Source organism: Chiroxiphia lanceolata, chromosome 14, assembly GCF_009829145.1.
Source record: "Chiroxiphia lanceolata isolate bChiLan1 chromosome 14, bChiLan1.pri, whole genome shotgun sequence".
Taxonomy (NCBI): domain Eukaryota; kingdom Metazoa; phylum Chordata; class Aves; order Passeriformes; family Pipridae; genus Chiroxiphia; species Chiroxiphia lanceolata.
The window spans coordinates 830,544-858,159 of NC_045650.1; the positions used below are offsets into that span (position 1 = coordinate 830,544).

Here is a 27,616-nt window from a genome sequence, read left to right on the forward strand (position 1 = left end):
TACCGGGTGGCGCAGCTGGCGCTGTCAGTCGCGGCCCAAGATGGCGGCGGCCGGGCGCGGATGGAGGCGCTGGTGACCGTGCGGAGACTCGCCGCCGTCTGTACCATGGTGAGCGCCCGCACGGCCCCGGGGGGGCCCAGAGCAGCCCCCGAGGGGCGCCCAGCCCGCCCGTCGCGCGCGGCCGCTGGGCGATCAGCGAAAGCGGCTAAAAGACATTGTTAGGGCAGGCCCCGCCGGGCCCGCGGGCTGAGGGGGGTGAGGAAGGTGTATGGTGTCTGGGAGGTGTGACGGAGTGTGAGGGGGGTGAGGGCCAGGTGAGAGGTGAGGGGGGTGAGGGAGGTGTGAGGACTGTATATGGGGTCTGGGGCTGTGTGAGGGGGGTGTAGGTGCTCTGAGGGGGGGGTGTGAGGTGTGAGGGAGGTGTTTGGGGTCTGGGGGCTGTGTGAGGGGTCCCGGGGGCTGGAGCCGGGGAAGGGCCGGGCTGAGCCGCTCTGGATTCGCAGGGATTTGGGATAATCTGCCCCGAATCCCGGTTGGAAAGGTGCGGGGGGGGGGAGGCGGGGGCACGGAGCACCCAGGGATCAGGAGTCATCCCTCCCGGGGGGCTGTGAGCAGCCGCCCAGTGCCACAAAGAGTTTGGGGCAGGTGGAGCTTCCTTTGGGAGGGAAGAGGAATTCTGGAGCACTGATTCCTCTCGTGTGAGCGGAGCTCGGTGTGACGCTGAGCTGGGGGTAAAGGTGGTTTTACTGGTTGGTGCGGGCTCTGCAGTCACTCCCCAGGGTGCCCGGGCCGGGTGTACCCCAGTGCCGGAGGAGGTGGCTCCTGGGGGGTGTGCGGAATTCCTGGTGGAGTCCGTTGCTGTGTGAATGGAGCAGCAGTGCCGGGTCTGCACCGGGGCACAGCTGTCACACTGAAATGGTGCAGCTAAAGGTGTCCCAGAGATCCTACCCCTGGGAGGGGGCCGAGCTGAGCTGAGACAGGGGCTGAATCCATGGAATCCAGCAGGGATCAGCCTAGGGGGGTCAGGTTTAGCAGGATTTTCATAATCCCACATTATAGTTACTCCAAGTGCAGGTTTAGATCTCCTTTGGGTCAGCAGCAAATTGCAATCCTGGGAGGGACTCCTGCACTCCAACTCACTGATTTCGCCCCTGTAAAGGGTGCAGAGTCCTCCTGTTCCTTTCCCACTGATTCCCAGTTGAACTCCAGACGCAGCTGAACCGAGCCCCAGGACAAACTGGGTGTTTACCGTTTCCTGGTAACACTCTGACCAAGAGAGGTGAATCTTTCCTTCTCAAAGTTCTGGCAATGGATACCTGACTGGAAGGTTTTGGGACAAGACTTCCCAGAACTTCCCTGATCTCACTCGATGGGTTTTTGAACATAATTTGTATTTTTAATTGCCCATCACAGACACGGGTGAGACTGAGGCCACCAGGGGTGCCTGAACCATGACTGTGCTGGGCAGTTCTGCACCCCAGGGTGATTGGCTCAATCCATGGAATATTTGGGATGCATTCCTGAGATCAGGTGACTGAGCCTCAGATTAAGAGGGCACATGTGAGGCAGTGCCTTTCCCTGGGGTTGTGCAGCCAAACCTGAGCACATTCCAGTGGGATTTGTTTGCAGAGGCTCTGGCTACACACAGCCAACTTCAGAGTCGTTTTTGCTGCTGTGTTTGCTCTGATTTTGATTGGGATGAGGGATGGAAGCTGAGCAGGTGCTTGTACCCCCCAGGGGTCCTCCTGGAATGCCCTGGGGAGGTTTTTCCAGGAAACTTTCCAGTGTTGCAGCTTTGGGGAGGCAGGTTTTGCTCACTTTATTTCGAGTGGAGAAGTTACTGTTTCTCTGCAGAATATGCTGGGCAGTGCTGCCAGCACTAAATAATTGTATAAAACTGGCTTCCACATTTCTTCTGGATCTGTTTAATCAAAGGCTGTGGAATTTTCAGCACCAGTTTTAGGTGGATGTGTAGCTTGGCTAAACTCACTGTCCATATTCCCATTTTTAGTTCAGCTGGCCCAGGAAAATGAAGGCCTGGGTGCTGTATTTTAAACCTGAATCCGTTTATTTGCATCTATTTCTCTTAATGTCAGTAAGTAAAAATACTGTTTTCTTTGCCATAAAGTGAAAATGAAAAACCTGAGTCTTCTTCATAAAAGCATGTAAATCCATGGACAAAGTCCCTTTGGGAGGCTGCTTTCTTCAGGATTGTGCCAATTTATAGTGATGGGACAGTACTTCACATGATTTTTTTAGTAAAATGTGCAGTTTTTACTAGCAGTTCCAGTCACCATCTGTGCTTCAGGCTGGAAAAGTGCCACCCAGGCTGTGACAGTGTCAGAGCCCTCAGCATCCCAGGAACTGCTGTTCCTGCCCTTGCACCTCAGACACTCAAGTCAGCATCTCTTTCCAAATTAAATCAGTGCCTGAACTCATTAGCAGACAGTATGAGGTTTAACTTTAACCATATCCCCCCTACAAGAACCCCCAGGTTTCCGTGGGATCAGCTCTCAGTGCCTCAGGATTGTTGCATTTCCTTTCCAGTGATTTCACAACATCCCTGTGGCAACTTCAGCCTTGTGAAGATGGGCAGCTGGGAGGGAGCCCTTGTCCATTGTGGCTGTGATTCACTGCTGGGGAGGCTGTGGCACCACATGGAAAACACATCCAACAGGAGCCACCGACAGGGCTCTGCCTCCTGCTCTGCCCCTTTCCTCCCTTTGGGTCCCACCCTTATCTTTGCCAGGGGCTCTGGGAGTTCTTCCTTCTGTTTGTAAGCAAGTGCAAAATCAAGTGGGAGAGAGAAACACTGTTGAGGCAGGAAAATTGCGTAGTTCTTGTTTCAGAACTGTTTCAAGGTGGTGTCTGTGCAGGGCTGTGCTGTCCTGTGGTCATGAGCAGGTGGGAATCCTCTCCTGGCTGAGGACAGCCAGGACGGCTGAATTCCCATGGCCTGACTGCACCACCTAACCCAGAGTGTGTCTTCTGTGCTCTGGGGCAGTTGGAGAAAGTAGCTTTGTAGTCAGAACTTGGGGTTGTTTGTTGCATTGACAAAACTTCTGGTTTTTTGTTGGAGAAGCAAACCAGAACATGAGGATAGAGCAAGGTGGGGAGAGGGATTTCGTCTTGTCCTCTCTGCCAGCTTGGGAAAGGTCAGCAGTGAGCTGGTACAGAAATATTGTTTCTTGGGAGGCAATTAGAGCCACTTCCCTTGGGTTCATGGCTAATTGTTTGTTAAAGCAGTGAGTCATGCCTGAAGAGCTCCAAGCCAGGGTACAAATTGGTGTAGTCTCATATTCTCCTCTGAATTACAGCAGTGGGGACATACTGATGAACTCAGTGCTGGAGAGGAGCTGCATCCCTTGTGAGTGATCCATTTGCATTGCCACCTGGATAATGGGCCCTGCTCCATCCAGGAGGGTGCCACTGCTGGATAGTGTCACCTCACTTCACCTGTGTCAGTAGAACTTTGGTTTGACTTTATCAGACAAACAGCATTTATAGCATTTCCGTTCCTCCCTGAGGAAGGGGAAAGCAGAGAGGATACAGGCAGAGCTGGCTCAGCGTGTTTCCAGCAGTGCTCTGCTGCTTGGTTCACTTGGGAAGCTGAAAGGAACAAAATTCATCTTGAAACCCAGCTTGGGAATAACCTTCTTTGTTTTAGGGGGAAAAACATATGGAACCCTCTAGAAAGCAGTCAGTAGGTCAGACATGCAAGGTTTTCCCACACTGTCTGTACTTTGGTTCAATACTGTGCGTGAGGGCTGGTTATTGCTGCATTCTCTGGATTTTGGACTTGCAGCAGTTTGGAGTGGAAGCAGTGCAGCCAGTCTGCAGTTACCAGCCAGCTCAGGTGGGCAGGTGCCCTTGGAATGAGCTTTGGGATTTACAGGAGTCTCAAGCTACTTCATGGGTGAGGTTTGTCTGCAGTTCGGTGTCTGGTTTTAGCCCAGATTGCCAATAAACCTCTCAAATGTCGTCACTTCACTGAGCTCCTGAACGTGGTGTGCCCTGGAGAGCTGAGGGAACTGAAACATTGAAACTGAACATGAGTTGTGCTGGGGGACCTCTGCTACAGAGCTGGGACAGGTTAAAAATGGAGTGGGAATACCTGAGGAAAGTGCTGCAGTAACAGAGTGGGGGTTGTTGAAGAGGTACTGTGTTACTGAATCTTTCTTGTTTCATTCTTTAATCAGGATCTAGAGCAGATGCTTTTAAGGCATTGAATTAACACCTTTACATGCACATCGCTTAGTATCTTGTTCCTGTGAAAAAATAAGTAGCTTTCAGTGCTTGCTCCAACAGGTATCAGTTTGGGAGGTTCCTGGACTTGGTGCCAAAATAAAGGGCAGCACTGCAGATCACTGGGGTTTGTGTCTATGGAGTACTTTGTATTTTCAGCTCCTTTCCTAGTGAATACTGAAAGTGGGCTTGTAACACAAATGGGGACAAAGTTTGTTAGGATAGGACAAGGGGAATGGTTTTAAACTAAAAGAGGGTTGATTTAGACTAGATTTAAGGAAGAAATTCTTGGCTATGAAGGCGGTGAGGTGCTGAAATGGATTTCCCAGAGAAGCTGTGGCTGCCCCATCCCTGGAAGTGTCCAAGGACAGGTTGGACGGGGCTTGGAGCAACCTGGGCTAGTGGGAGGTGTCCCTGCCCATGGCAGGGGGTGGGACTGGATGGGATTTAAGGTGCCTTCCAACCCAAACCACCCTGGTGCATTTCTCCACCGTGTCCTAGTTGTGAACATTCAGCTCCATCGATGGCCCCGGGTGTGAACTTTGCTCTCTGTACAACCTGTGGAATGTCTGGAGTTACAACCTGCTCATAAATCTGGAGTGTTTGGCTTTGCCTTCCCACAGCATCCACTTCCCCACTTCTTCCATCATTTTTCCTCCACAGTTTGATGTGTGAGGGTCAGGATAAAATCTTGGCAACTCCCAAAAGAACAGTGCTGGAAAACAGTGGAGTTTTGGACAGCTGGGGATCTGTTTGGGTTTGTTCTTTCAGGGGCCTGAAAAGATGCAAAACATCTGAGAGCTGCAATAGCAAGACACCGACTATGTGTGTTACTGGGGCAGTGAGAGGAGCCCGAGGTGAGGAAGGATCTGGCAGGACTGTTCTCAGGTGGATGGACTCCTGGGAACTCCGAAAATCTGGGATGCAGTGCCCAAGGAGGGGGAATGGGTTGCTTACAGTACCACAGTGGAGACAAGCAGCAGTTCCTGTGCTTTCTACCTTTCCTCCAGCATCCTTTTCACTGGAGCCCAACTCTACTGTCTAATTTAAGAGCATGGAATGAGAGGATTTCCCAAGTGCCCGTGAGTGTCTGTGCCTTTGGGAGCTGTGGATCCTGTGGACCTTGCAGGACCAGCTCCTCATGGAATAAACATGTGCATGGAGCCAGTTACAAAGCACCCTGCACTCATTTGTTTGAAACCACTCCAATTAAGGCTTCAGAGCAGTAAACTGCTTGGGAAATACAGCACTTTCTAGTTTCCCTATGGTCTCCATGCCGTTGCAGCAGCCAGAGTGTGCTCTGTGAGCTTCCCTCCCTGTGGACAATGGGAAGCTTCCCTGTGGTTCTGCAGCTCAGGAAGGTTCTATGGCACTGGGAAGCATGGAGTTTTGGCAAGTCTGACACTGGTGCACCTGCTCCTTTCAGGGTTATCAGTGTGTTCACCTGCTTGTGCAGGCAAAGTGCTGGAATCCTAGGTTCACTTTACAGGGATTTGTTGTGCCTGGGATGACAGCCTTCCTGGGCACATGAAAAGGGATCGTTGCAAACCCTGAGCTCACAGCTCTTTATCCGACTTCAGTGCTACGCAGCCAAGGAGTTCTAAAAGATGGGGGAGCAGCACCTGATCTGTGTTTGGAGAACCGTGACAGTATGTTCTGTAAACTTGGAGCAATACAACCCCAATCTGCTCCATTTCCACTCCTCCACAGGGTGATTCCAACAGTCCTGGAGCTGAGCAATTATCAGGGTGAGTACAGCAAAGCCAGTGCAGACAGACTCTGAACTGCACCATCTCGTGCAGGTTCTGCCCTGAGAGGTTTGCAGGAGCTCTGCCTGGGCCTCCTTGTTCTTGTTTTGCCTTTTTGGTTTGTTTATTCACTCTTTCAGAGCCGCTCCTCAGACACGCAGTGTGTTTAACCAGCTCTTCTAACCTCAGGGCTGTAGGAGGGTGTCCCTGCAGCCTTTCTGCACATCCTGGAAGCTGCTGCCCAGCTTTCTTAAATGCTAAATCTGATCCTGCTCTGATTTGTTAAAAGAGTCAAATGTCTAATTAGAGATCTCAGCAGGACTTGTGTACACTGAAATCTCTTAGATATTTTTCCCCTTTTTGTCTTTCTTTAAGGAAAATGTCTTTTGCAGGCAGGTGCTCAGTGGGAAGAAGCTGTTCCAGCTCAGAAGCTGAGTTAGGATGGTGCTGAGTCCAAGCTAATATATCCTAAGGGATTTTATGTCAACACCAGTGATGCTTCACAGGTTCTGAGTGTGCCTCCAGCCCCAATCAAAGATTACAGATACCCAGAATTTTTGGGAGATACATCCAGATTTTAAGAGTTCTCTTCTGCAAGTCTCCCACTGTCTACAAATGAACTGTAAATGGAGCATCTAAAATGCTTGAGTGCCCCAAAATAAGCACAGCCAACTCTTATTTTGACTTCCTGTAGATTTTATCAGGGCCATTAGTATTGGGAAAAGATCAGACTGTAACTTTGTAGTTGTATTGTTTGAAGAGATGAGAAGGGCTTCCTTTTCTTATATTTAAGCGACTGCTTCATCCCTGTTAGCATTTAAAAAACTCTTGTAACTTGACAAGTACTGTTTAGATGCTTCTAAATTCCCGTGCCCTTCAATGAAACCAAAGAAACCTTTGGTATTTTATCTCATTGTGTTGAACTGGTCATGAATGGTTATGGAAAGGTTATAAATCCATTGGCAGCCTGCCGTGACATGGATTTTCCTGCATGATTTCAAAACCACTGTATAATTAGAGCCCCTCAGAGCTGCAGCTTGGCAATGGTGAATAAACTCCTGTGCTGCCCCTCCTCACATCCCAGGGCTCTTGCAAAGGGGCATGTCCCCACTCGTGGCTCTTTCCCATCATTTCTCTGTGGGTTTTCCCCTCATTTTGGAGCTCTGTGCTCCCTGTTTGCTCAAGCAGCAGCACAGCATTGCCCTGGTTGTTTTGACAAGAGCTCTGCACAACAGCGAGGGGACGGACCCAGTGTTGTGCTAATTTGGATCCCTTTTCCACTGGAGCTGCAGCAGCAGCTGCTTGATGCTCCAGAGGTCGCCTCACACACTTCTCCCTGCTTTTAGAACCATCCCCACGGCTGCAGAGGCACTTGGAGAGCAGCAAAAAGCAGCTACTTAGGACTGGAAGTGGGAAGTCCTTCCAAGGGGAAAAGTGTTAGTTCAGGGTAAAACATTTTGACATAAGGTTGGAATAATAGTCCAGTAATTGTCAGCCAACTTTTGTGGTCCAGCAGGATTTCACTGAAGCTTAGTCAGTCATATTGCTAAGAAGGGGAAAGGCTGTAACTTGAAGCAAGAACCATGTGGATGCTGGAAATGTGGATTTCTCAGCTGACAGCAGCTCATGTTCTGAGCTGAGGAGTTGTTGTTAATCACTCCCTGTTCGTCTGTACCTTCACAAGAATGTTGGTTGTAGATGTGCAAAGTACCGGAAGGTGCAGAAGTTTGCCTGTGGCACCGAGAAGAGATGGATTTCTCTTGACTCCCCAGATAATAAAGGTAAATTTTCATCCTATGGACACTTGCCACTTTGCTGAGATTTTATTTCTAGATAATAATGCGGTTTTTCTGTTTCTACAGTTGTGAAGTGTGGATTGTTTCTTATGAGCAAATATTCCTGTGACCTGAGGCAGGTGGAAAAATCTTTCAGCTGGGGTGGGAAAATGGGCATAGAACACCCCTCAATCAGAAAACAAGCTGCTTTTTAGGCTTCGTTATGGCAAGATGTGGCTCATGCTGCACTAGATTTCATCTCCAGTTGGTTAATTTGCTAATTGCAGATTAACTTGCAAAGATCATTGGTGGTGAGTGGCTGAACTCTGGCTCCAGTTCTGCCCCTGACTCACAAACCTGATGTGTTTCCATCAAACATGGCTGTAAAGGAGTTCCCCCCTCTCCATCCTTGTTGCCCCACTCAGGGCAGTTCTCCTGTACACTGACCCCCCCTGAGGAATCATGGAGACTTCTGCAGTGTCATTGTTTCACATGGAATGCCAGGCATGTGCATTTCCTGGAGCTTCTTCAGTTTGTCACGGATTTAAGTGCAAATTTGCATCTTCAGAACTAGTCCCGACGAGCTGGTGATTTTTTGATTCCTCCCACAGCTGCTATGATTCCTGTTTTGGGGGTTTTTTGTGATTTGGGGAGGGTAATTTAAAATATTCTCTGACAAGGAACTTCAGAATTGCCAAAGGATGGAATGGTTTGGGTCGGGAGAGACCTTAATGCCCGTCTCATTCCATCCCCTGCCATGGGCAGGGACACCTCCCACTATTCCAGGCTGCTCCAACCTGGCCTTGGACACTTACAGGGATAGGGCATCTACAGCTTCAATTGTAAATAATACCTTAATTAGCATTTAATTTGTTAAGGAAACCTTAATTTTTTAATCTGCCCCTACAGTTGACTCACCCTAATTTATAAAGTTTGGGCTGCAAATACAAGGAAACACTTGGTAAAAACCCACCTGTCACTTGATGGGTTGGATGGGTTGGGACATGTGGGGTACAAGTTGGTGGCTTAGTTGAATTGCAACCCTGGTTTGTGGTAGGTTATTGTTTATAGCACAGATTTATTAAAAATTGCAATTCTTCTGCTTTAATTTCTTTGTTCACATCTTTATTCCGTGTGTTGCTTTCCAGGCTGGAGTGTTTGGGCTGTCTGGTTTCACTGGTTCTCTGGGGTGTGGTCTCTCCTTTAATTGGCTGCTTCTCCAGTGTTTCTTTAATATAAAATTGGAGACCACTGAGGAGGGGAGAAAACTGTTCAGAGAAACTTCAGCTGAATTTCCCAGCACTGCAGGTTTTACACATGTCCCTTCTCTGATCTCAAACATGCAGAATGTCAGAGTAAAGGAATATCAGTTCCCTTTCCAAGGCTGACAGTTCTCCAAACCCAGTGTCACTTCTTGTGCATTTAATGGAGTTTTGGTTCCACTCTACTGTTACCCCATTCCCCAAGGTCAGGGTGGAGCTGAACACTTGGAGAGCCCATCTCAGGAGCTCTTCCTTGCTGATGGTTGTCCCTATATCCAGGTTTGGGTTGGGGTTTGGGGGGGAGACAGTGGAGGTAAAAAGAGCTCTTGGGAAGCAGGGAGTGGATGAAGAGAAACAAATGAGAGGAGCTGCTTGAACTGGCACTGATGCCTCAAAAAATTGGGTGTAATTGCTGCTTGTGCAGAGCTGTGCTTGTAAATCTGTCAGCACCTGGTGAGGGCTGTGTGGGTTTTATAATCCCAAATTTGAGCCTGTCTTGTTTTCTGTCTGGTTTGATGTGTGTAAGTCACTGTAAAAGTACAGTTTCCATTCCTCCTGTTGAACTGGATTATTTCCTGGTTTCTTTCCTGTCTCTTAGAAAATTTTAAGTTATTTCTCAATCCAGATGGAACTGTCTATACAGTCTCCACTTGTCTGTGGTTTATATTAATGGGAGATGATTGAAATATTTGCTCAGCAATTAAAAGGCATTAGTAGCTTCAGGGAAATAGATGAATTGAGTTTTGCTGGACTGTAATTTTTGGTTTAGTGCTTTTCTGAGGTGTTTTAAGAAGGATTTCTGTTTGCAGAAGGTTGTAGTTGGGGTGACTTGGGTATTTAAAACAGAATTAAGAGTCCAAAGTGTTTGGATTCTGCATGGAATGGTGGTAACTCCATAAATAACAGCACAGGTGCAGCTCAGGGCTGTTGGAGGATCATAAAGCAAGAATTAGTTCATAAAGCAAGAATTAAAGAACAAGCTGGAGAGAATGAGGGAAGGGACCAAATCCCAAGTGGGAGCCTGGCATAATGTATTGGGGGATGGAAAACGGAGAGAGATGCATAAACCACTTTGACTGTAAAAAATTCATATTCAAAATAGAATGTTGGTGTGCTTTAGTGGTGGTTTTCTGTGCCAAGTAAACCCATATGGATGTGCAGTGGGATTTTTCAGTTGTATCTGAAATGACAAGTCCTATCCTCACTGTATTGCAGGAAACTCAAGGATGTGCCAAAATGCAACGTAAACTTAATTTACAGCCTTAAATTAAGCAAAGCCACAGCACTTTTAGGTGATCTGAGTTTGTGACTGAATAATAAAATTCTTATTTCCTTATTTCTTTTGTGGTTCTGTTATCATGCTTCTCTTGGCCAGAAACAAAGTGAGAAAATTACAGTATTTCTAATGTTAAGCGTCAGTGAAGGCAAGATTTTTTCCAAGAAGTCTTTGCACAGGATGCAAATAATAAAGAGCCACATCATCCCTTTTGTGCAGTTCACATCACACAGGTGTTTTTATCCCATAAAATAGCCCATCTGCTTTCTGTTCTCTGTGTGTTACAAGTGTCTTATTCTTACAGTGCACTCTTGGCTAAACGGAAGTCGGTGTTTCTGGGTCACCCGATGCTTTCAGTGAGAACAACTTCTTGTGTTAATTTTCAAATAAATTCACGTGTAGAAAACACTTTGTTACATCAGGCACCTAATTCTGGCTTTGGAGTTGAGTTTTTAAATGAAACCTTGGTACCTTTATGAAAATAAAGCATCACATTGGTTTCATTTTGAAGAACACAGCAAACATGAGGTGCTATTTCTAAAAGGAAGTACTTGTGTTTATATGTGAATTCTGTTGGATATTGCTGAGGAAGTTTGATTTTTCTCTAACACAAACATCTTGGTTTTTTGTAGGGCGCCAATGCCTCTGCTTTGGAGAAAGAGATTGGTCCTGAGCAGTTCCCTGTGAATGAGCATTATTTTGGCTTGGTCAATGTAAGTGAAATTGCTATGGTTGAAAAGCTCTTTTTTAATTCATATCCTAATTTGGAATTTAACAGGCTTGTCTGTGAGAACTTTATTGATGGGCACTTCTCACTTAGGGTGAGACTGTGCACAGACACCACATCCTGCAATATGGTGCTGTGCCTTGGGATTAACCAAGACAAAATTGCATTTGAAGTACAGAATATTTATTATAAAGCGTTGAAGTACAGAATATTTATTATAAAGCCTTGGAGAGAATCCTTCCTCCTCTGGTCCATTTCTGATTATAAGACTTTAATATTGAGCTGGAAAGTGTGAACTAATGAAGTGTGTGCGTTGATGCCATGCTGCTGCAGAGAGCAGAGGTGTGGTGTGACCCTGGTGCTGCGGTGAGTGCAGGGTGTGAATGGAGATGTGTTGGCCCAGAGCACATCCCTGCTGGAGCAGCAGGAGCTCCTTTGTGCAGGAGCATGGTCATTCACTCGGGCAGGAATTTCCTTCTGATTTTCTCCCAGCCCTGTGTGAGTCCCTCCAAAAAGCTGTGCTTTTGTCTCTGCCAGTTTGTGTGGATGTGCCTGGGCTGGGATCTCGTCTGCCCAAACTAACTGTGGAGAGTGTGGGTGTTGATCCGGAGCAGCACGTCCTACTGGGCCTGTGACCCCTTTTACCAGGGAATAAAGGGAGTTAGTTCATAAAAACGGTAGTTCTGTGCTATCCCAATTTGGCACAACCCAGTAGAAACAGGGATATTTCTGTTTGCTGCTGGGCTGGGTGTGTTTTGCTGAAAGCTGGAAGCTGCTCAGTCTCTTCACACACCAAATAAGGGCAGCGTAGCTCCTAAGTGGTATTAATTGCAGCTCATTAGAAACCCATTTAATTGGCTTGTGGGTGGGTTTGGAGCAGTTTGCGTTTGCAGACACCCAGATATCCAAACACACGGAATTCTGTTCCTTAAGGATGGTGTTAATGGCCATTCCAAGCTGCTGAGGTTTGCTCCAGGAGGAGAAAAATGGAAGGCATGTCCCATTGTAACATAAATAGCAGGGTGTTGAATAGTGTGAGGAGGGAAAATAGCACCCTAAAAATGCCCAGAATTACTATAACCACGGCCATTCTCTGCTTTGAAGGACAAAATATGACTAATTCAGTTGTGCTCCGTTCCTCGCACCCGGGTTCTTTAGGGGAGCATTTCCATGCTATTGTTCTGCTGAGCTTTTTCCTGAGCTATTTCCAGTTCTTTCACGATTCTGAGCTAATTGGAGCATTTTAAAGAGTCTCGTGGCTTCAGCATCAGTGCTCTTGAACTGCAGATAGAGTCAGGTGTGGGACTCCGTGACAATGGAGGCTTCCAAATTTGGTTTTAATAGTTATTTTCCTTTTGGGTCAGTGAGCTGAACCAGCCTGGCTGCAGTTAAACTGTAGCTAAAGCCACTGCAGGGGATCTGGAGAAGGGACAGCTTGTTGGAATAATTTCTATGTAATGAAGTGCAAGAGAGGGGGAACAGTGTTGTCATTCCAGAATTTCATCTCTGTTTCATTTAAGAACCCTCTATCTTAAAATAAGCTTTCAAACTTTATTTTTACATTGCACAAGTTCTTGGGCAGTTAGGTAATACTGACTCTAAATACAGGCAGTTTTAAGCAAAACCCCCCATGCTTTGGCATCTATTTACAATATTTATTTGTACCAGAGAAACCATGACCAAAAGCTTTTAAAATCTTTGTGTTTGTTCCTCTTTTTTTCATTTGTGTTTTAGGTCACATTAGACTTTACACACCGTTGGTGTGTGTGATCTGTGCATGTGGCCCCAGGTTTGGAAATATCCATCAGCCCACTTGGAACTGCCTTGAAAACCTGGGGTTTGGGGGCTCTGTTAAAGACAAACTGTTACAGCCCTTTCTTTTTTTCCCAGCCAGAATTTCTAACAAAGTTCAGGTCATGGTTGGAAAGATCTGATTGCTTTGTACTTCTAAACACAAACTAGTTGTAGTTTGTGTGACACTGCTGGGTAATAGTGGTCATTTTTGGAGGATTCTCTATAATACAGAGAGGGGGAGATCAATAATTGAGTTATTCAGAAGTTTCCCAAGGCCCTGAAGTGCTCAGAATTGGAAGGATTTTGTTCCAACATGAAAAAAAAGTCAGATTTGCTGGAATAAAATGCATCACTTGGTCTTGTTGCAAAGTACTTGGCAAGTTGTAAAATATCTGAAATACTCAAAGAATAAAAGTTCTCCCACATTACTCTCTGTAAAGGTGGTAGGAAAGAGAAAATACTCCTTAGAAGGACATTTTAAAACCTAAATCATGCTGTGAAGTGAATTTTTCACCATATCACTTGGACTACTGTAAAACGTCTCACTGGCAGGAATTTTTAAAACTGTTTGGATGGAATTTTAGTTCTTTAACCTCCTTTAACTCTTCCCTTTAGTTTGGTTCTAACAATTTCTCTCCTGTGTGGGCAGCACCAAACAGGACATGTATAACCAGTTGAATTCCTGCTTTTAGACATGATTTCTCCCTGAATACAGCCCTGAAATCTTTTTTAACTCCTTGCACTGTAACTTTTTTGACTTAAGATGCACCATCTTTTTTAAGATGCTCATTTCTTGTTCTGTCTCTTAATTTCCTGAGGTGATTATGGACAGATATAGCAGATACCTCACCTGAAAACAATAATATGTAATCAGACTTTTAGTAGTTTTGCCTGCATTGATATTCTTTTATGTTGTATGCAAATTTATTTAGCAAATTTAATTAGCATGACACTTATTTGTTTTTCTGGGTCACTGACAACCATGTGAGTGAGGCTCTATCCTAATTCCTGTGTTTGCTCAGCTTGCATATTTATTTTCCTCATGTCAGTAAGTTGTAACTGTTGCTCCATGTGGTATAAATGCCTGTTAATGTAACTCTAACCTGTAACCTTTCCAGCTGTATGAATTCAACTGCTTTGCTCAGCAAAGTGATTATTGACATCATTCTGCTGCAGGAACCACACCAAAGTTTTGGGAGCACTGGCTGGATCTCCGAGTACCAAAACAGTCTGTGCTCTGGAGTCACCTTTGTGTGCTTTTTTGGTTTATTTAAACTATTTTGCTACCATTTTTGGTTTATTTCAAGTGTTTTGCTCTCATGCTCTTGAGATGCACAGTCTCTTTACCAAAGTGTCTGGGGACTGGCAGAGCTGGGGCTGGGTTCAGTCCTTTGGAGCCGCAGCGTTGGACAGGAGCTGGACAATAACGTGCAGAGGAGCAGCTCCAAGCCCATGGCTTTGGGTGATAGGGTGATATCTCCCTGTGCCTCCTTCTCCAGCCTCTGGAAGAAGCAGCTGCCTCTGGAAGTGGTTATCTCAGGGGTGACACTGCCCTCAGACAGGGCAGGTGGGAACCAGCTGCTCTGCATTTCCCGGCTCAAAACAGTCCCTTATAGGCAGGAAGTACTTATTTATTATATTGTTAGTTGATAAGATATGGCATTATTTATTTATTTCATTCTGGGTCCTTGCACCCCTCCACAGCAGATCTCCCCTCTCAGGATGAGCAGTGCTGTGTCTCCGGAACTTGGGATTTTGGATGAGCCCTTAGCTACTTTTTGTGTGTATTCCAATATCCCTGTGACTGTTGTCTTCTATTACCAGCTGATAGAAGGCTCAGTCTTTTCTCACCATCCCACTAAATGAACTCTGACAAACAACTTCTCCAGTCTCACTCTGTGCTGTTCTCAATGAGCCACCTCTGTTATTCCTTTTAACAGAACCCAGTACGAAACCATTTATTTCCCTTTTGTTCCATTTTGACCAGTTTGGCAACACCTGCTACTGCAACTCAGTCTTGGAGGCTGCTCTCTGCATTCCCTGCATCATGTGCTGCTCAAAACAATCCATTATAGGCACAGAAAGATTTATTTATTTTATTATTATATTTATAATGTAGTATGTTATTTATTTGTTTCATTCTAGTCCTTGGCACCCCTCCACAGCAGGATCTCCCCTCTCAGGATGAGCAGTGCTGTGTCTCTAGAACTCTGGGTTCTGGGATGAGCCCTTAATTACGTTGGATGTGTAATCCCAAAATCCGTGTGACTGTTGTCTCCTCTTCCTTCCCTTGCTGTTACCAGCAGACTCAGTCTTTCACACCATTCCAACTTGTATTGCCCCAGTAAATGAACTCTGCGTTTCCCCAGCAAATGAACTCTGATAAACAACCTTTCCAGTCTCACTCTGTGCTGTTCTTAATGAGCCACCTCTGTTATTCCTTTTTAACAGACCTGCTACAAGTCCATTTATTCTCCTCTGTTTTGTTTGACCAGTTTGGCAACACCTGCTACTGCAACTCAGTCTTACAGGCACTTTATTTTTGTCGTCCATTTCGGGAAAAGTGTTGGCGTACAAAGTGCAGCCTCGGAAGAAGGAAAGCCTCCTGACCTGCCTCTCTGATCTCTTCAAACAGTATTGCCACCCAAAAGAAGAAGGTGGGGGTCATCCCACCCAAGAATTCATTTCCCGGCTGAGGAAAGAAAATGGTAAATGAATAAATAAATGGGTTTTAAGGTGTGTAAAATGTAAACACGACTCCCTTTTTGAGTCGAGGTTGAAGAAGTTTCTTGTAGGTTTGTGGTGGAAATTTCACCTCCTCTGGGGTTGTCCCAGCAGTGTGCTTGTCCTGCAGGGGTTCTCTCCATGTCGTTGTTCCTGGGCTTGCTTAGGCTGTGCCCATGTGTCAGCATTCCAGTTATTCCCCCCTGGCATGGTGTTCCCTGGAGCTGTGCTGCAGTCAGCATGCCCCAGGTCACTGCTCCAGCCCAGCCCGGGCTAAACTGGCGTCATGGACCCGGCCCAAGCTGAACTCTGAGGAGATGCAGCACTCGCAGGCTGCTCTTCCATTTGTGGCAGGAGAAATCCCTCAGGATGAGAACTAGTGGTTGTTTCCCAGGGCTGCTTGGTGAGGAAAAGTTCTGGATGTTGATTTATCATCTCTGCTTGAACTTGCTATATAACAAACTTACAGTGGGGGATTTTTGCCCCTTGATGGTGGACTTAATGAACTGCTGGCCCAGGGTAACACGTCTGAATTTCTTCATTTCTCTTCCTCCCCGAAGGAAAGGAAAAAAACTACAAAAAGCCCCCAAACTCCAAACTAATATTTTCTTCAGTTCTGAGAAATGTCCAAACTAAGTTTCCTTAGTGCTAGTTTTTCAGCTGTTTGTTTGTTGCAACCTGAGGATAAACCAAAAACCCTTTGTGAGAACAACAAGTGCAGTTCTTCCAAACCTTCTCATGTCCCCCCAGTTGTGTGACAGGGGAGAGCAGGGGCAGGGCGTGCCCTGATGGCCGAAAGCATTTTGCCTTGGCATTATGAAGGAGCTGTATTTTTCATTCTCCTTGATCTCTTCCGTTCCAGAATTATTTGACAATTATATGCAGGCAGGATGCACATGAATTCCTAAACTACCTACTCAACACTATTGCTGACTTACTCCAAGAGGAGAAGAAGCAGGAGAAGCAGAACGGGAAACTGCAGAATGGCAGCATTGAGAGCGAGGAGGGGGGACAAGGCTGATCTGACGTGGGGTCCATGAAATCTTCCAAGGAACACTAACCAATGAAACCAGATGTCTGAACTGTGAGGCTGTACGTTCAACCCCAAACCTCTTAGAGCTTCCCAGGTTCTGGAGCCTTTTCCCTAACGCTAAGCACCCTTTTTCATTTATTAGGGTAGATGAAATTGCACTCTCTCTATTAAAATGTGGAGCATAGCCTATGTTAGGAGTGTGTCACCTCTGTGTTCAATACTCCTGAAGGTATATTGCTCAGCAAAGCATAGTGTTTTCCCTGTTCTCCTCTCTGTTCCCAGCCAGGCAGTCTCCACCTGGCTCATCTAAGCTGCCTTTTTGTCTCCTTGTTCTTTCCTGTGTCCAGTGGTTGATAGTTTATGTTGTGTTTCTCCATGAGAGTTGCTCCCTCTTTATTTGACTCTGGGATGAACTGAGTTGCTGTTGGAATTCTTGGTGCTGGTCTGTGGCCACTCTGAGAGCAAAAGAAGTGCCATGAAATCTAGAATTAGAACTACACCACCTTCAGATCAGGAATTTGTAGTTAGTCATCTGCTCTCATTTAATAGTTCTAAAAAAATGAAAAACCCAGATGGGGAGAGGAAAAAAAAAGCAGAAGTGATTACAACAGAAGGACCGTTCTTGGCATTTTAAATCTGAAGTTTTGGTTCTGTGGTGAAGAGAAGCTCTAAAAATGACATTAATAGGGTTCTATCTCAAGGATTTTGAATGAAATGTGACTATTCCACAAATGGAAAGATGGTTTTCCTCCCTCCTAACCCATTTAATTGAGGAGCCATCTGCCTGTTTCTGCCTTCCCTCTAAGTATTGACTGTTCCACTCTGAAGTGCAGCAAAAAGCTGTCCCAGTCTGCAGAGCAAAGTGGAATGTGGGGAAAGCTTCTCTGAGCAGTTAAAAACTTGTTTTTGCCAGTGAAATAATCAGATGTGTCTTGAAGCCTCAAGGGGGAGAGATGTTTTCTAAGAAAGGTTTTGTGGTTTGATTTTTTTGGTGCCTTTTTCCATGGGTTTTGGGGTTTGGCTTGTTGTTGATTTTTTTTTTTTTTTATATTCCTCTTTGGTTTTTAACAACACATCAGGTTATTTCTGCAGTTTCAGTTTACCTCAGGAAAGGACCTGTGTGTGTGTGTGCATATATCTTTTCTATCATTGAGGACATTGCACCATCCCAGAGGTGGTTAAAAGAAACCTGCCAGTTCTAAATTGCTGTCAAATACTTCTTCTCCTTTTTTTAAGGTTAGTAGCAAAGATGAGGACTTTCTGGATCTCTCGGTTGATGTGGAACAAAATACATCAATTACACATTGTCTAAGGTAAACGGGATTATTTGGGAATGGAAAAACTCCTGCCCTTGGTCAGGAGGAAAGAGCCTGGTTTAGTTGCTCTATGTGGTAAAATATTGTGGGTTTTTAGTGGGTTTTAGTAGCTAAGGAGCACTAGTGGTATGTAAGATTGATTTTCACTTTATTTTGTGGGCATTTGAATTTGCTACATCACACAGTCAAGTTTTATCAAAGCTAAACATGCTGTGTTTGGTTTCATCATCAATTCTTGATTATTTTAATATTGTTCCTGCCTTTCAGTTGCCTGCTCCTCGTGTTTAGGGGGAGGTTTGTTTTTGCTGATAGACATTTGCTCCGTGTGTTTGTCCGTTACATCCAAGGCTTATCAGCTGCTTGGATACTGCATCCAGCATCTGCTATTTAATAGCTGATAATGGCTGTGGAACTGCTGGGAGCTGGAAGATAATCCAGACTCGGGCTGGTTAATGGCCGTAGATTCTGGACAGTTCATTTCTGCCACCAGAGAAAACATGGAATGGCTGCTGATGGCAACAAAACTCGATCACCTTAATTGCAGTTTCTTACCTTTCCTACTCAGAAAATAGGCAGTTAATACCCGAGGGGGTGATTTCCAGATTTTCCAGCTGAACATCCCAGGACAAACCACGTAAAATGGGTTTGTGAGCAATGAGAATAAAAGGAGCTTCATCTTCCATGTGTCGTTTGGGTTTTTTCAGCATTATCAGCAGTACTTTTACTGGATGACCTGGAATATTCCTGCTCATCCCACTCCTCTCTCCTGTCCACAGGGGATTTAGTAACACTGAGACTCTCTGCAGTGAATATAAATACTATTGTGAGCAGTGCCGCAGCAAACAGGAGGCACAGAAGAGGTAAGGAAGGGGCAAATACGCAGCCTAAGTGGAGATGTTCTCTTAAAATGGGCAGTTGGTGGAAAAATGCATCTTGTGAAGTCAGTAAAAGGACCAGGTAAGGTTGTTTAGGTCTGTGTTTGGTGGGGAAGGGAGTAAGGAAAAGAGGAGAGACCAAGTAACTTTGTGGTGACCTCGTCAGAGGAATAAAGAGATTAATTTTGTGTGTCTCCCAGAAGAGTTTATATCTGGTGCTTCCAGACATTCACATTTTCCCCAGTTAGGATTCATCAGCTTAGAGCCCCTGCAAACCATCCCATCTGCTTTGTCTGTGAGCACTGGATAGAAAAAAATCTCATTTCTCACCTCACACTTGGTCACAGCCAGAGCAGCAAGACAGATTTATTGCCTCTGTCTCTTCCCGTTGATGTGATGAAAAACTGATGTTTTCAGCATAGCCAGTTGTCCTGCATTCAGGTGTCAGTTGTGTAGTTTAATAATTCAGAGTAGATGTTGTGGGATACAAGTGAGGAAAAGCAGCATTTTGAAAAGCCGAGCAATATTTTTTAAGGAGCTTCCTCCTGATGAAGCTGCTGTGGAGCCCAGCTCTGTGGCAGGTCCCTGCTAACTCCCTATACTCTGTTGGCCACACTGTGGTGGTGCAGGATGAGGGTGAAGAAGCTGCCCATGATCCTGGCTCTGCACCTGAAGAGGTTCAAGTACATGGACCAGCTGCACCGCTACACCAAGCTGTCCTACCGCGTGGTGTTCCCCCTGGAGCTGCGGCTCTTCAACACCTCGGGGGACGCCACCAACCCCGACAGGATGTACGACCTGGTGGCCGTGGTGGTGCACTGTGGCAGGTGGGTTGTGCTTCCTGCCCTGGGAACGCCTGGCCTTGGAGTTTAAAAGGAGTCTGTCCCCCACAGCATCATTTAACAACAGCCGTTTGCAGTACAGGAACAGGCAAAGCGGGATCTGAAAATAGCTTTATTTTTAAAAAGTTTTCTGTCTTTTCACTACCTTTTACCGTTGAAATTTTAATTTTTGAGTCTCGGGTTTGGCATTTTGTCGGCTTTCAAATATGGTGGCAATTCCGACCAAGATTATTGATAAACAAACTCTCCCAGCGTGGTGTTCTTTGTTGTTTCTATGCTCTTACTTTGCTACAGTTCAGTCTTTAAAAACACAAAACCGACACAAAACCCTGAGCCTGCTTTCCAGGAAAGCTAAATGGAATCAAAACAAATCTGGGAAAAACACTTACTAAAAGAGAAGTAAGTTGCATTTGTCATTGAAGTTCCGTTAGAAGCTGGTGCCATCATGTGGAATAAACTGTGCACTGCTGAGCTTTAAAATAGCCTTGTTTCCTTCGTCAAATTTGTGTTGTAGAGGCTTTACTTCTGGTTTTAAAAGCAAAGAGGAAAAAATTTTAAGCACTTTAGGAAAAAAGCACTTATGAAAGCAAAAGAATTGTTGGTAACTGCCTTCTGGAAGGGTGAGTGTTGAAGTAACATTGGAGCACACAAATGTTTGAAGTATCTTTGTGAGGAACAAATATAATCAATACTAACCTTGCATGGATTTAGTAGAGCTAAATATAATGACTAAATATAATATAGATGAGATAATTCTAAGGGATTTCTGTTCTGGTACAGTAGTTTTATTTAATTTTTATCATTTTAAGATTTCATCCTATGCATTTTCTTCTATAGTTCTTAATTTGCCATACCTGTGTGTACACTTACATATTTGATAATGGTGATTAATAATTCAGATGTATTAAATGACTGTTTTCTTTTCTCAAACCTGTTATCCCACATGGGGTTTTCAGGAGTCCTGTGACTCATCTGGTTTCAGTTCTTACTGGGAACTTGCCAAAGTCTTAGGATAAATGAGATTTTTTTAAATAACCGAGTTCTCAGAACTTGTTTTATATATTTTGCCCGTACAGTTTTACTTTCATGTGGTTCCTCTAAACAAAGAAGTTTCATTCTGTGTTGGTAAATTTGTTTATCAATAATTCTGCAAGAACTGGAAAAGTACTTTCTCTTGCCTGAAGCTGGTATATTGGTTGTTTCAAAGCCTTATGTAGTTCCTAAGGAAAAAGTAAACCTGAAGAGAGGGAATATTTTGGTTTTCCACTGTATCCCTGGGCTGTTCTCTCAGGATTTGAGGTCAATAAAGGGTAGTTTTCCATCCATGTAGTTTATTATCTCAGACCCCTCCCTTCTCAGGGCAGTCTGCCTGCCTTCAATCTTGGAATTAAGTCGTTCTGTTGACTCTTCCCCTTAAGGTAAGAATTCAGGATATGGGCAGTGAGACTGGACTGGGAAACTGCTACCAGAAGAGTGGGAACAGCAGTCACAGAAAGGCACAGGTTAAACCACCCTGGGAATTAAAGAAATGCCTCCTGTGCAGATAAAATATCTCAGACCTGATTTAATTCAAAACTTAAAATTTTTGAGCAGCTGTCACAAGACTCAGAGTGTGAATGCAACAAAGCAGGGATTGGAATATGGGTTTGAGTTGTGGGTTTTCTTTAAATACATGAAATTGTGTATTTTGATGATGTAGCAAGTCAGAAATTTAAATTCCAGCAATTTGGCAAAAATCTTCAGACCCTGAACAGTGTTCTGGGTAACATCAGACAACGTGAGGAGCTGGGAAGTGCAGCTGTGACAGCAGTGGCTGGATCCTGTGGGAGGACGGTGCGCCTGCCTTTGGAGGCACAGGAATGATAAGTTTTCCACCCTTTTTTCCTGGCAGTGGCCCAAACCGTGGACATTACATCACCATTGTGAAGAGCCATGGCTTCTGGCTGCTCTTTGATGATGACATTGTAGAGGTGGGTGCTTTGCCAGAGCTCTGAAATGCTCTCATCTTTTGGGCTCCTTTTTGCCTCTGATTTGCATTTATTCCTGCATTTAAGAGCTTCTCACATTTTTTTTCCCAGTTTTCCCCAACAATTGAAGTGTAGAAAAAATGTAAAAAAAAAAAAAAAAAAGGCTTTGGGAGACTCTGGTGAGGTCCTGAGATCACACAAATGTTTGGGCTCAAGCAAATTTTTCCCTAACTTTTCTGCTAACATACCTGTAAAGGCTGATATCCACAAGATTTATATATCCACATATTTCACATAATTGTTAGCAAATATCAGGCAGAAGAACAAATGGCACAGTAGAGCTGCTTTTGTAAAGATGGAAATGTCTTGTTTGCCTCTGAGACCTTGTGGTCAAGGTTGAGGCCTGATGGGAATGTTAAATAGGTGCAGGAAAAGCCTTGTTTGTGTTGAAATAAAAATGTGATTAATTCTCAATTGTTTATTTTTATTAAATCCTTGCTGAGCTTTGAGCATCAGGGGTGACTTCCCAGTGATTTGGGCTGATTGTGTAACCATCAACAGTCACCTGTCTCCCATTTTTGTATTTTGGGGTTATTTTCCTCGTGTTTCTGTCATGAGCCAAGTACAGAATTGTGTCACCCTCATTTTGGAAATAGTATTCAATATTTTTAAATCTTCTCCATCCAGGAAATAAACTTTGAATTTAAAAGCAGATGTGAAACAACCATCTTATTATTCTGTAATTGTTTTTTATGAGTCACTTCTGTGTTGTAGCTCAGCTTTTAGGACAAACCAGAATTTCTCTTTATCTGCAAACACTTGGCACTATTATAGATATGCCAAAACATGGCTCTGAAATCTGTGCTGTCACTGGGCAGGAAATCCAAGGAGCTGTCACAAGCTGGAATGTAGTTAGTTCCTCCCTCGTGGAAAAAACTACTTTTTTTTTTCCCTTTATGTTGCTTTTCTAACTTTAATGGTACCTTTCTTTTTACAAGCTCATCTTTTATAGAGTTATCTAAAATGCTGTAAAAGTAAAGCTCTTTGGAGACTTTACATTCTAGATGTGGCCACCAAGAAAACCAGACTCCTGAGTACAGATATTGCAGCTGAAAGAGAACACAGGAGGAAGGTTTTCCCCCTTAAATACCGATCAAAAGCTTATTGCATTTTTGGCAGTGATAGGAATGACTAGTTCTGAACTGCCAAGGGGAAGTAGTTTATCCTGATTACCCACTAAATGTCAGCAGTGGGGAAGGCATATTTATTTCTCTATTAGGATCTCATTGGAGGGCCAACTCAATTAAATGGGAGATAGATGATAATCAAACATTCTGCAGCATAGGTGGAAAAGCATCAGATCCAGGAGGCAAATCAGTCCAAGTGGGATCCTGTGCCAAGCAAAATGAATTGAGAAACCTGAGTTTCTCTGGCTAATCTCTGATCTCTGGCTAATTTGACATGTTGTTGTTATTAGAGCAATTAAGTGATGCATCACAGGGACATCTTTACCCTGACACAGGAGGGAAAGGCTTCCATCCAGGGAGCTCTGCACATGGAGGGAAGGGCTGCATGTCCTTGCTGATTTGCAGCCTGTGAATGGTCTTCAAGAACTGCCTTTGGTTTGGAGAGCCAGGATAGGTGTTTGGAAGTGAGCAAAGGGTAGTTCAGCTCAGTTCATAGGAAACAACATCACTTTTAGTGCCAGGTGAGGCTGCAGAACCCTCAGAGTAGTTGTGAAACCCTCCACTGGTTGTTACTCTAAAGCTGCAGCTGGTGAAACTCTGCTGTCCACACTCTGTGGTCAGCTAAGGAGGGGAAGAATAGTCTGAATAATCCTCTTCCAGTTCCATTGTGCTCTCTGTGGATAGTGAAATTAAAGAAGGAAGCCAGTTTTGCTGTGATAAAACTAAATATATCTGTGGGATGAATTGATCAGATCAAGTGTTTGCCTTGCATTCAGAATGAGTGGTGGAAATAGGCTTGATTGCATGGCAAGTTGGTTGGCACTTAAAATAAAACAGGAGTTGCTAATGTTTGAGTTGTCTGCTAAATATATTGCAAGGCCTGAAGGATGTTCTTGGGCTGTATTTCTGTTAAGTGTGGCTCTAACAGTCTGTAGTAACGTTCTGTTAATAAATGGTGTGAAAATGCACACCCTCAGTGGGATTTGCTTCTTTGCACTCCCTCAGTGAAGAAGAGAAAAACACAAAACACCTTGAAGGGTTTTTTCCCCCCCTTTCTCTTTTTAAACAGAAGGTGTTTAACAAACTATTCAAGAGAGAATTTCTGCAGCTGCTGCACCTTCTGAAGTCTCCCGTCTGTTCTTCTTGTGCTTGGACAGCCTGGGAAAGGCTGGGAGAGGCTGGGAAAGGCTGGGCTCAGCTCACAGGTTGTTTGGCAGTGCCACTTAGAGCAACCAGTGCTGCTGAGGCTGCTGGGGATGCCAAAATCTGGTTAGTGAGCAAGGATTTAACATTCTGCCCAACACATTCTGCAGCTGAGGAGGCTCCTGGGGGGAGGCAGAGCAGAGTCCCTTTCTTTTAAGATGGAAACACAGGTTGGTCTCTGCTTCTCCCTCTCCCAGTCAGAGCAGGTGTTCAACTCACAGCTTCTTGTGTTTGGGAGCATTTCTTTGCTTCCTCAGCTTAATATAAATATAATACAATATATAATATAATATTTCTAGGGAAATATAATATATAAAGAGAAACTTCAGGCTTGTCTCCCTTTAGGCTCCACAACAAATTCAGGCTCCCTCAGCCTCTCATCTCTGTGGATCCAGAGTCCTGAACGTATTTTAGGATCTTTTTTTTACAGGTATTTTAAAATCCTCCCATCCTCCCCCCCTCCCCCAGTGCAGTGCTGAGTAGCACAGGCCCCTGGAGGGTTTTGTTTCAGTGTTTTTCTCTCCCCTGACTGCAGAATCCAACTCAGTAATCTGAACCCAGTTGTTCTCAGGAACAGGATCAAGACATGTAGAACTTGCATTTTGAAAGCCCTTTCAAATGCCCTACAGGCCTTGATGGTTGGAAAGAAAAGCTACTTTTCCTGCTCATAGTTCACAACTTAAAATATAAGCTGACCATTTAATTATATCAATACGGCAGATAATTAATTCTTCTTAGAACAAACCTTGTGATAATATTCCTGTAGGCTCTGTGCCAGCAGATCCTAAGGAAGGAAAGCTCTCTTATGGCCAGAAGATCTAATTAGGTGAGATCCACAGAGTTCATGGTGTAATTACCAGTAGCACTTGCAGGACTTCTTTACTAAAGAGGGTGACAATAGCTTTAAAATCTGGAGTTATTTTAGCTGAATGTTAATCTACTCAACGTGTACTGTACAAAAATCTTCTTTGCTGCTCAGTAACTGCTTTTTTTTTCATTTACATTGCAAAAATACTCAGGAAAGGTGCCACCATTCCTGAATGAGAAACAAATATAAAAATGTCATGTAGTCTTTTAAGGATACATTTTCCTGGATCCCTTGTTTTGTAGCCCATCTTAAGAGTGCCCCCATTCTCTGAGCTTTATTATTTCATCCCGGTTTCCATTTTTTCAGCAGTGAATGAGTTATGAAGTGGAGAACATGTTTGGTTGGATTCAGTGTCATTGTGTCAATACTGCTCAGCTTTCCAGCATCACCTCCAAGAACTGGAAATAACCTCTTGTCTGGGAAAGGGCTCCTTCGGGGATGGTTTGACTGAAGCTAATTATAACTCTCATTAATTTTCAGAAAATTGATGCCCAGCCATTGAAGAATTCTATGGGTTAACATCAGACATTTCCAAAAACTCAGAATCTGGATACATCCTCTTCTACCAGTCACGAGACTGAGGCAAAAGGAACACGTGTCCAAGAAACAAAGGGATCAAGATATGTTCAAATGGAACATATTTGTGAGGGCAGGAGCAGTTCCTCATTGTTGCTGTAGGACCAGGACAGAGCCAGCAGGAGGAGGAAGGTCCCTCCCTGCCCTTTTGGAGGATTAGTGCTGACTGCCATCACAAGAAGAGCTTTGTTCCAGTTTCCTTCCTGGCTTTTTTCATGTGCTATCTTCCGAAATCCGTGTTACCTCTACTTGAAACCTGGCCTGCTTGTTTGTCCATGATAGAAGAAGAGATTTAAAAGTAGCATTGTAGAATTCTGACCATTTATGTTGGCCTGAGCTGTACCTTGGTTTCTGCCATCGTGGTTTTCTGTATTTTAGCAGAACGATTTCAATATTCAGTGTCAGCTGAAGGCATATTTTAGGATATGAACCGCAGCTGGTTGCTGGATATTTTGGTGACTCAGACTTGAGAAGCAGTACAAAGCTAAGACATACTGGAAATGTCAAGTCTGTCATTTTATAAAGCAAAGCAGACAAACCCCTCTCTCTGCAGCATTGTCAGCCTCCCGTTCTGCACTGTGTTGGGCTCAGAGAACACTTAACAGCACTGCGCCTTTTGTATCCTGATTTGTACTCTCCTGTCTCTTCTGCAGAAGGGAGAGAGCTGTGTTCACCTCAGCCTTTGCTGTGTGTTGCTTTGGAAGCAGCAGTTTTGCCTCAAAGCCCTGACTCCAGGGGAGCAGAGCAGGTCCCTTTCGAGGAACATCTCTTGCTGTAGGAAGTTGAAGTTCCAGCGTTTCTTGGAGCTGTTGCATAAACCAAAAGTGCCCTCATTCTGAACCAGAATCTGTTCCACATTTCAGTCAATTCCAAGCAAACTGGTGCATTTTGAATCTATGCTAATCCACAGAAACAGCACTAATTGGGAAGGGTTAACCAAGGGAAGCAGCATTTATGGAACTAATCCAAGTGTTCTTAAGCTTCAAGGGGATGAACAGGTAAGAAGGAAAACCAACCCACCAACCCAGACATTGCCTTGTAAGTGTTCCTTGTCATTTGTTGGTAATCTGGGAAATCATAACACCCCCTAAAAATGCTTCTGATTGTTTTACCTCTCTAGCCTTGCTTAACAGGAGGAATTGCTGGTCTTTGGAAGACTGAAACAAGCAATTCCCCATCATGTGTGTATATATTATAATCTCAAGGATGACTAAAGAAAAGACTGAGGAAGTTTTTAAGACTCTCAGAAAATCTGGTGCAAGTTTCTTATTGAGTAGCCCTGTTGCAGTGCCAAAGCTTGTCACAGCTGGCTCTAAATACCCAATGGGAATGAGTGTGTTTCCTGACTCCACCTTGCTGGGTGACCCTTGTCCTGTGTGTGTGGCTGTTTCAGCACAGGCCCCTCCTCTGTCCTCCAGTGCTTGTTGTTCTTGAGGATATTAACTTATGCAATTCTGTGGCTTGTACAGGTTATTCATGTTCTACCAAAACACTGTCCTCAGGAAAGCAGCATTTCACTTTTCTTGTGGTGGCTTCGCGTGTCTGTTCCTTCCTCTCATGACCACAAATGTTTAGCAATTACCAATTAACTCCTGCCTTCAAACTGCAAATGAACCCTCACCATGGTATTCAGCTGGCTGCCGTTCTTGTTCTCCTGGTACATCTCCTCTTCCAGAAGATAAAATAGGGACACTGGTTTTTTAATTATTTTTATTATACAGAGTACTGTCATTTTGAGAGACACATTCGATAGCAGCAAATGTCCTTGTCATCTTGTTCCTATTGTGTGACAGTTGTTCCTGGCTAAGAGTCTTCTCCCCTTCTCCATACACAAGCTGTGAGTCCTCTCCTGGTGGTGCCACCAGAAGACTGTCATCACTAATCTTGCAAAAAATGAAAAAAAAAAAAAAAAGAGAGAGCACTGAGTTAAAAATAATCTAAACAGTAAATACAAAAATTAATGTAGTACACTAGACATGTATTTTGTATATCTGGTGATACATTTTACAAATGAATACCTGACTGAGAGATAATATTGAAAGATATATACTATAGATTAAAAACTGTTAAAAGTGCACTTTTGCTACAGATTTATAAGGAGACTAAAAGGAGTTAAATGGGAAGAGAATGGTGTGATGTTGCTTCTGTAGAATAAATGACCCACCTCTCTCCAATAAGGTCATGTATGATCAAATGCA

The 27,616-nt window shown here is 44.4% G+C and overlaps 1 protein-coding gene across 1 annotated transcript; it reads left to right on the forward strand.

Moving 5' to 3' along the window:
• LOC116793875 (ubiquitin carboxyl-terminal hydrolase 12-like) lies at nucleotides 1-27,616 on the forward strand. The gene is given in 16 exon segments (XM_032702062.1): nucleotides 1-108; nucleotides 10,939-11,019; nucleotides 15,323-15,389; nucleotides 15,392-15,456; nucleotides 15,458-15,503; nucleotides 15,506-15,535; nucleotides 16,414-16,436; nucleotides 16,438-16,557; nucleotides 16,559-16,582; nucleotides 16,584-16,643; nucleotides 17,821-17,897; nucleotides 18,677-18,760; nucleotides 19,405-19,602; nucleotides 21,509-21,587; nucleotides 25,323-25,335; nucleotides 25,338-27,616. Coding segments are annotated over 16 exon segments (1,101 nt in total). The 5' UTR covers nucleotides 1-60; the 3' UTR covers nucleotides 25,424-27,616.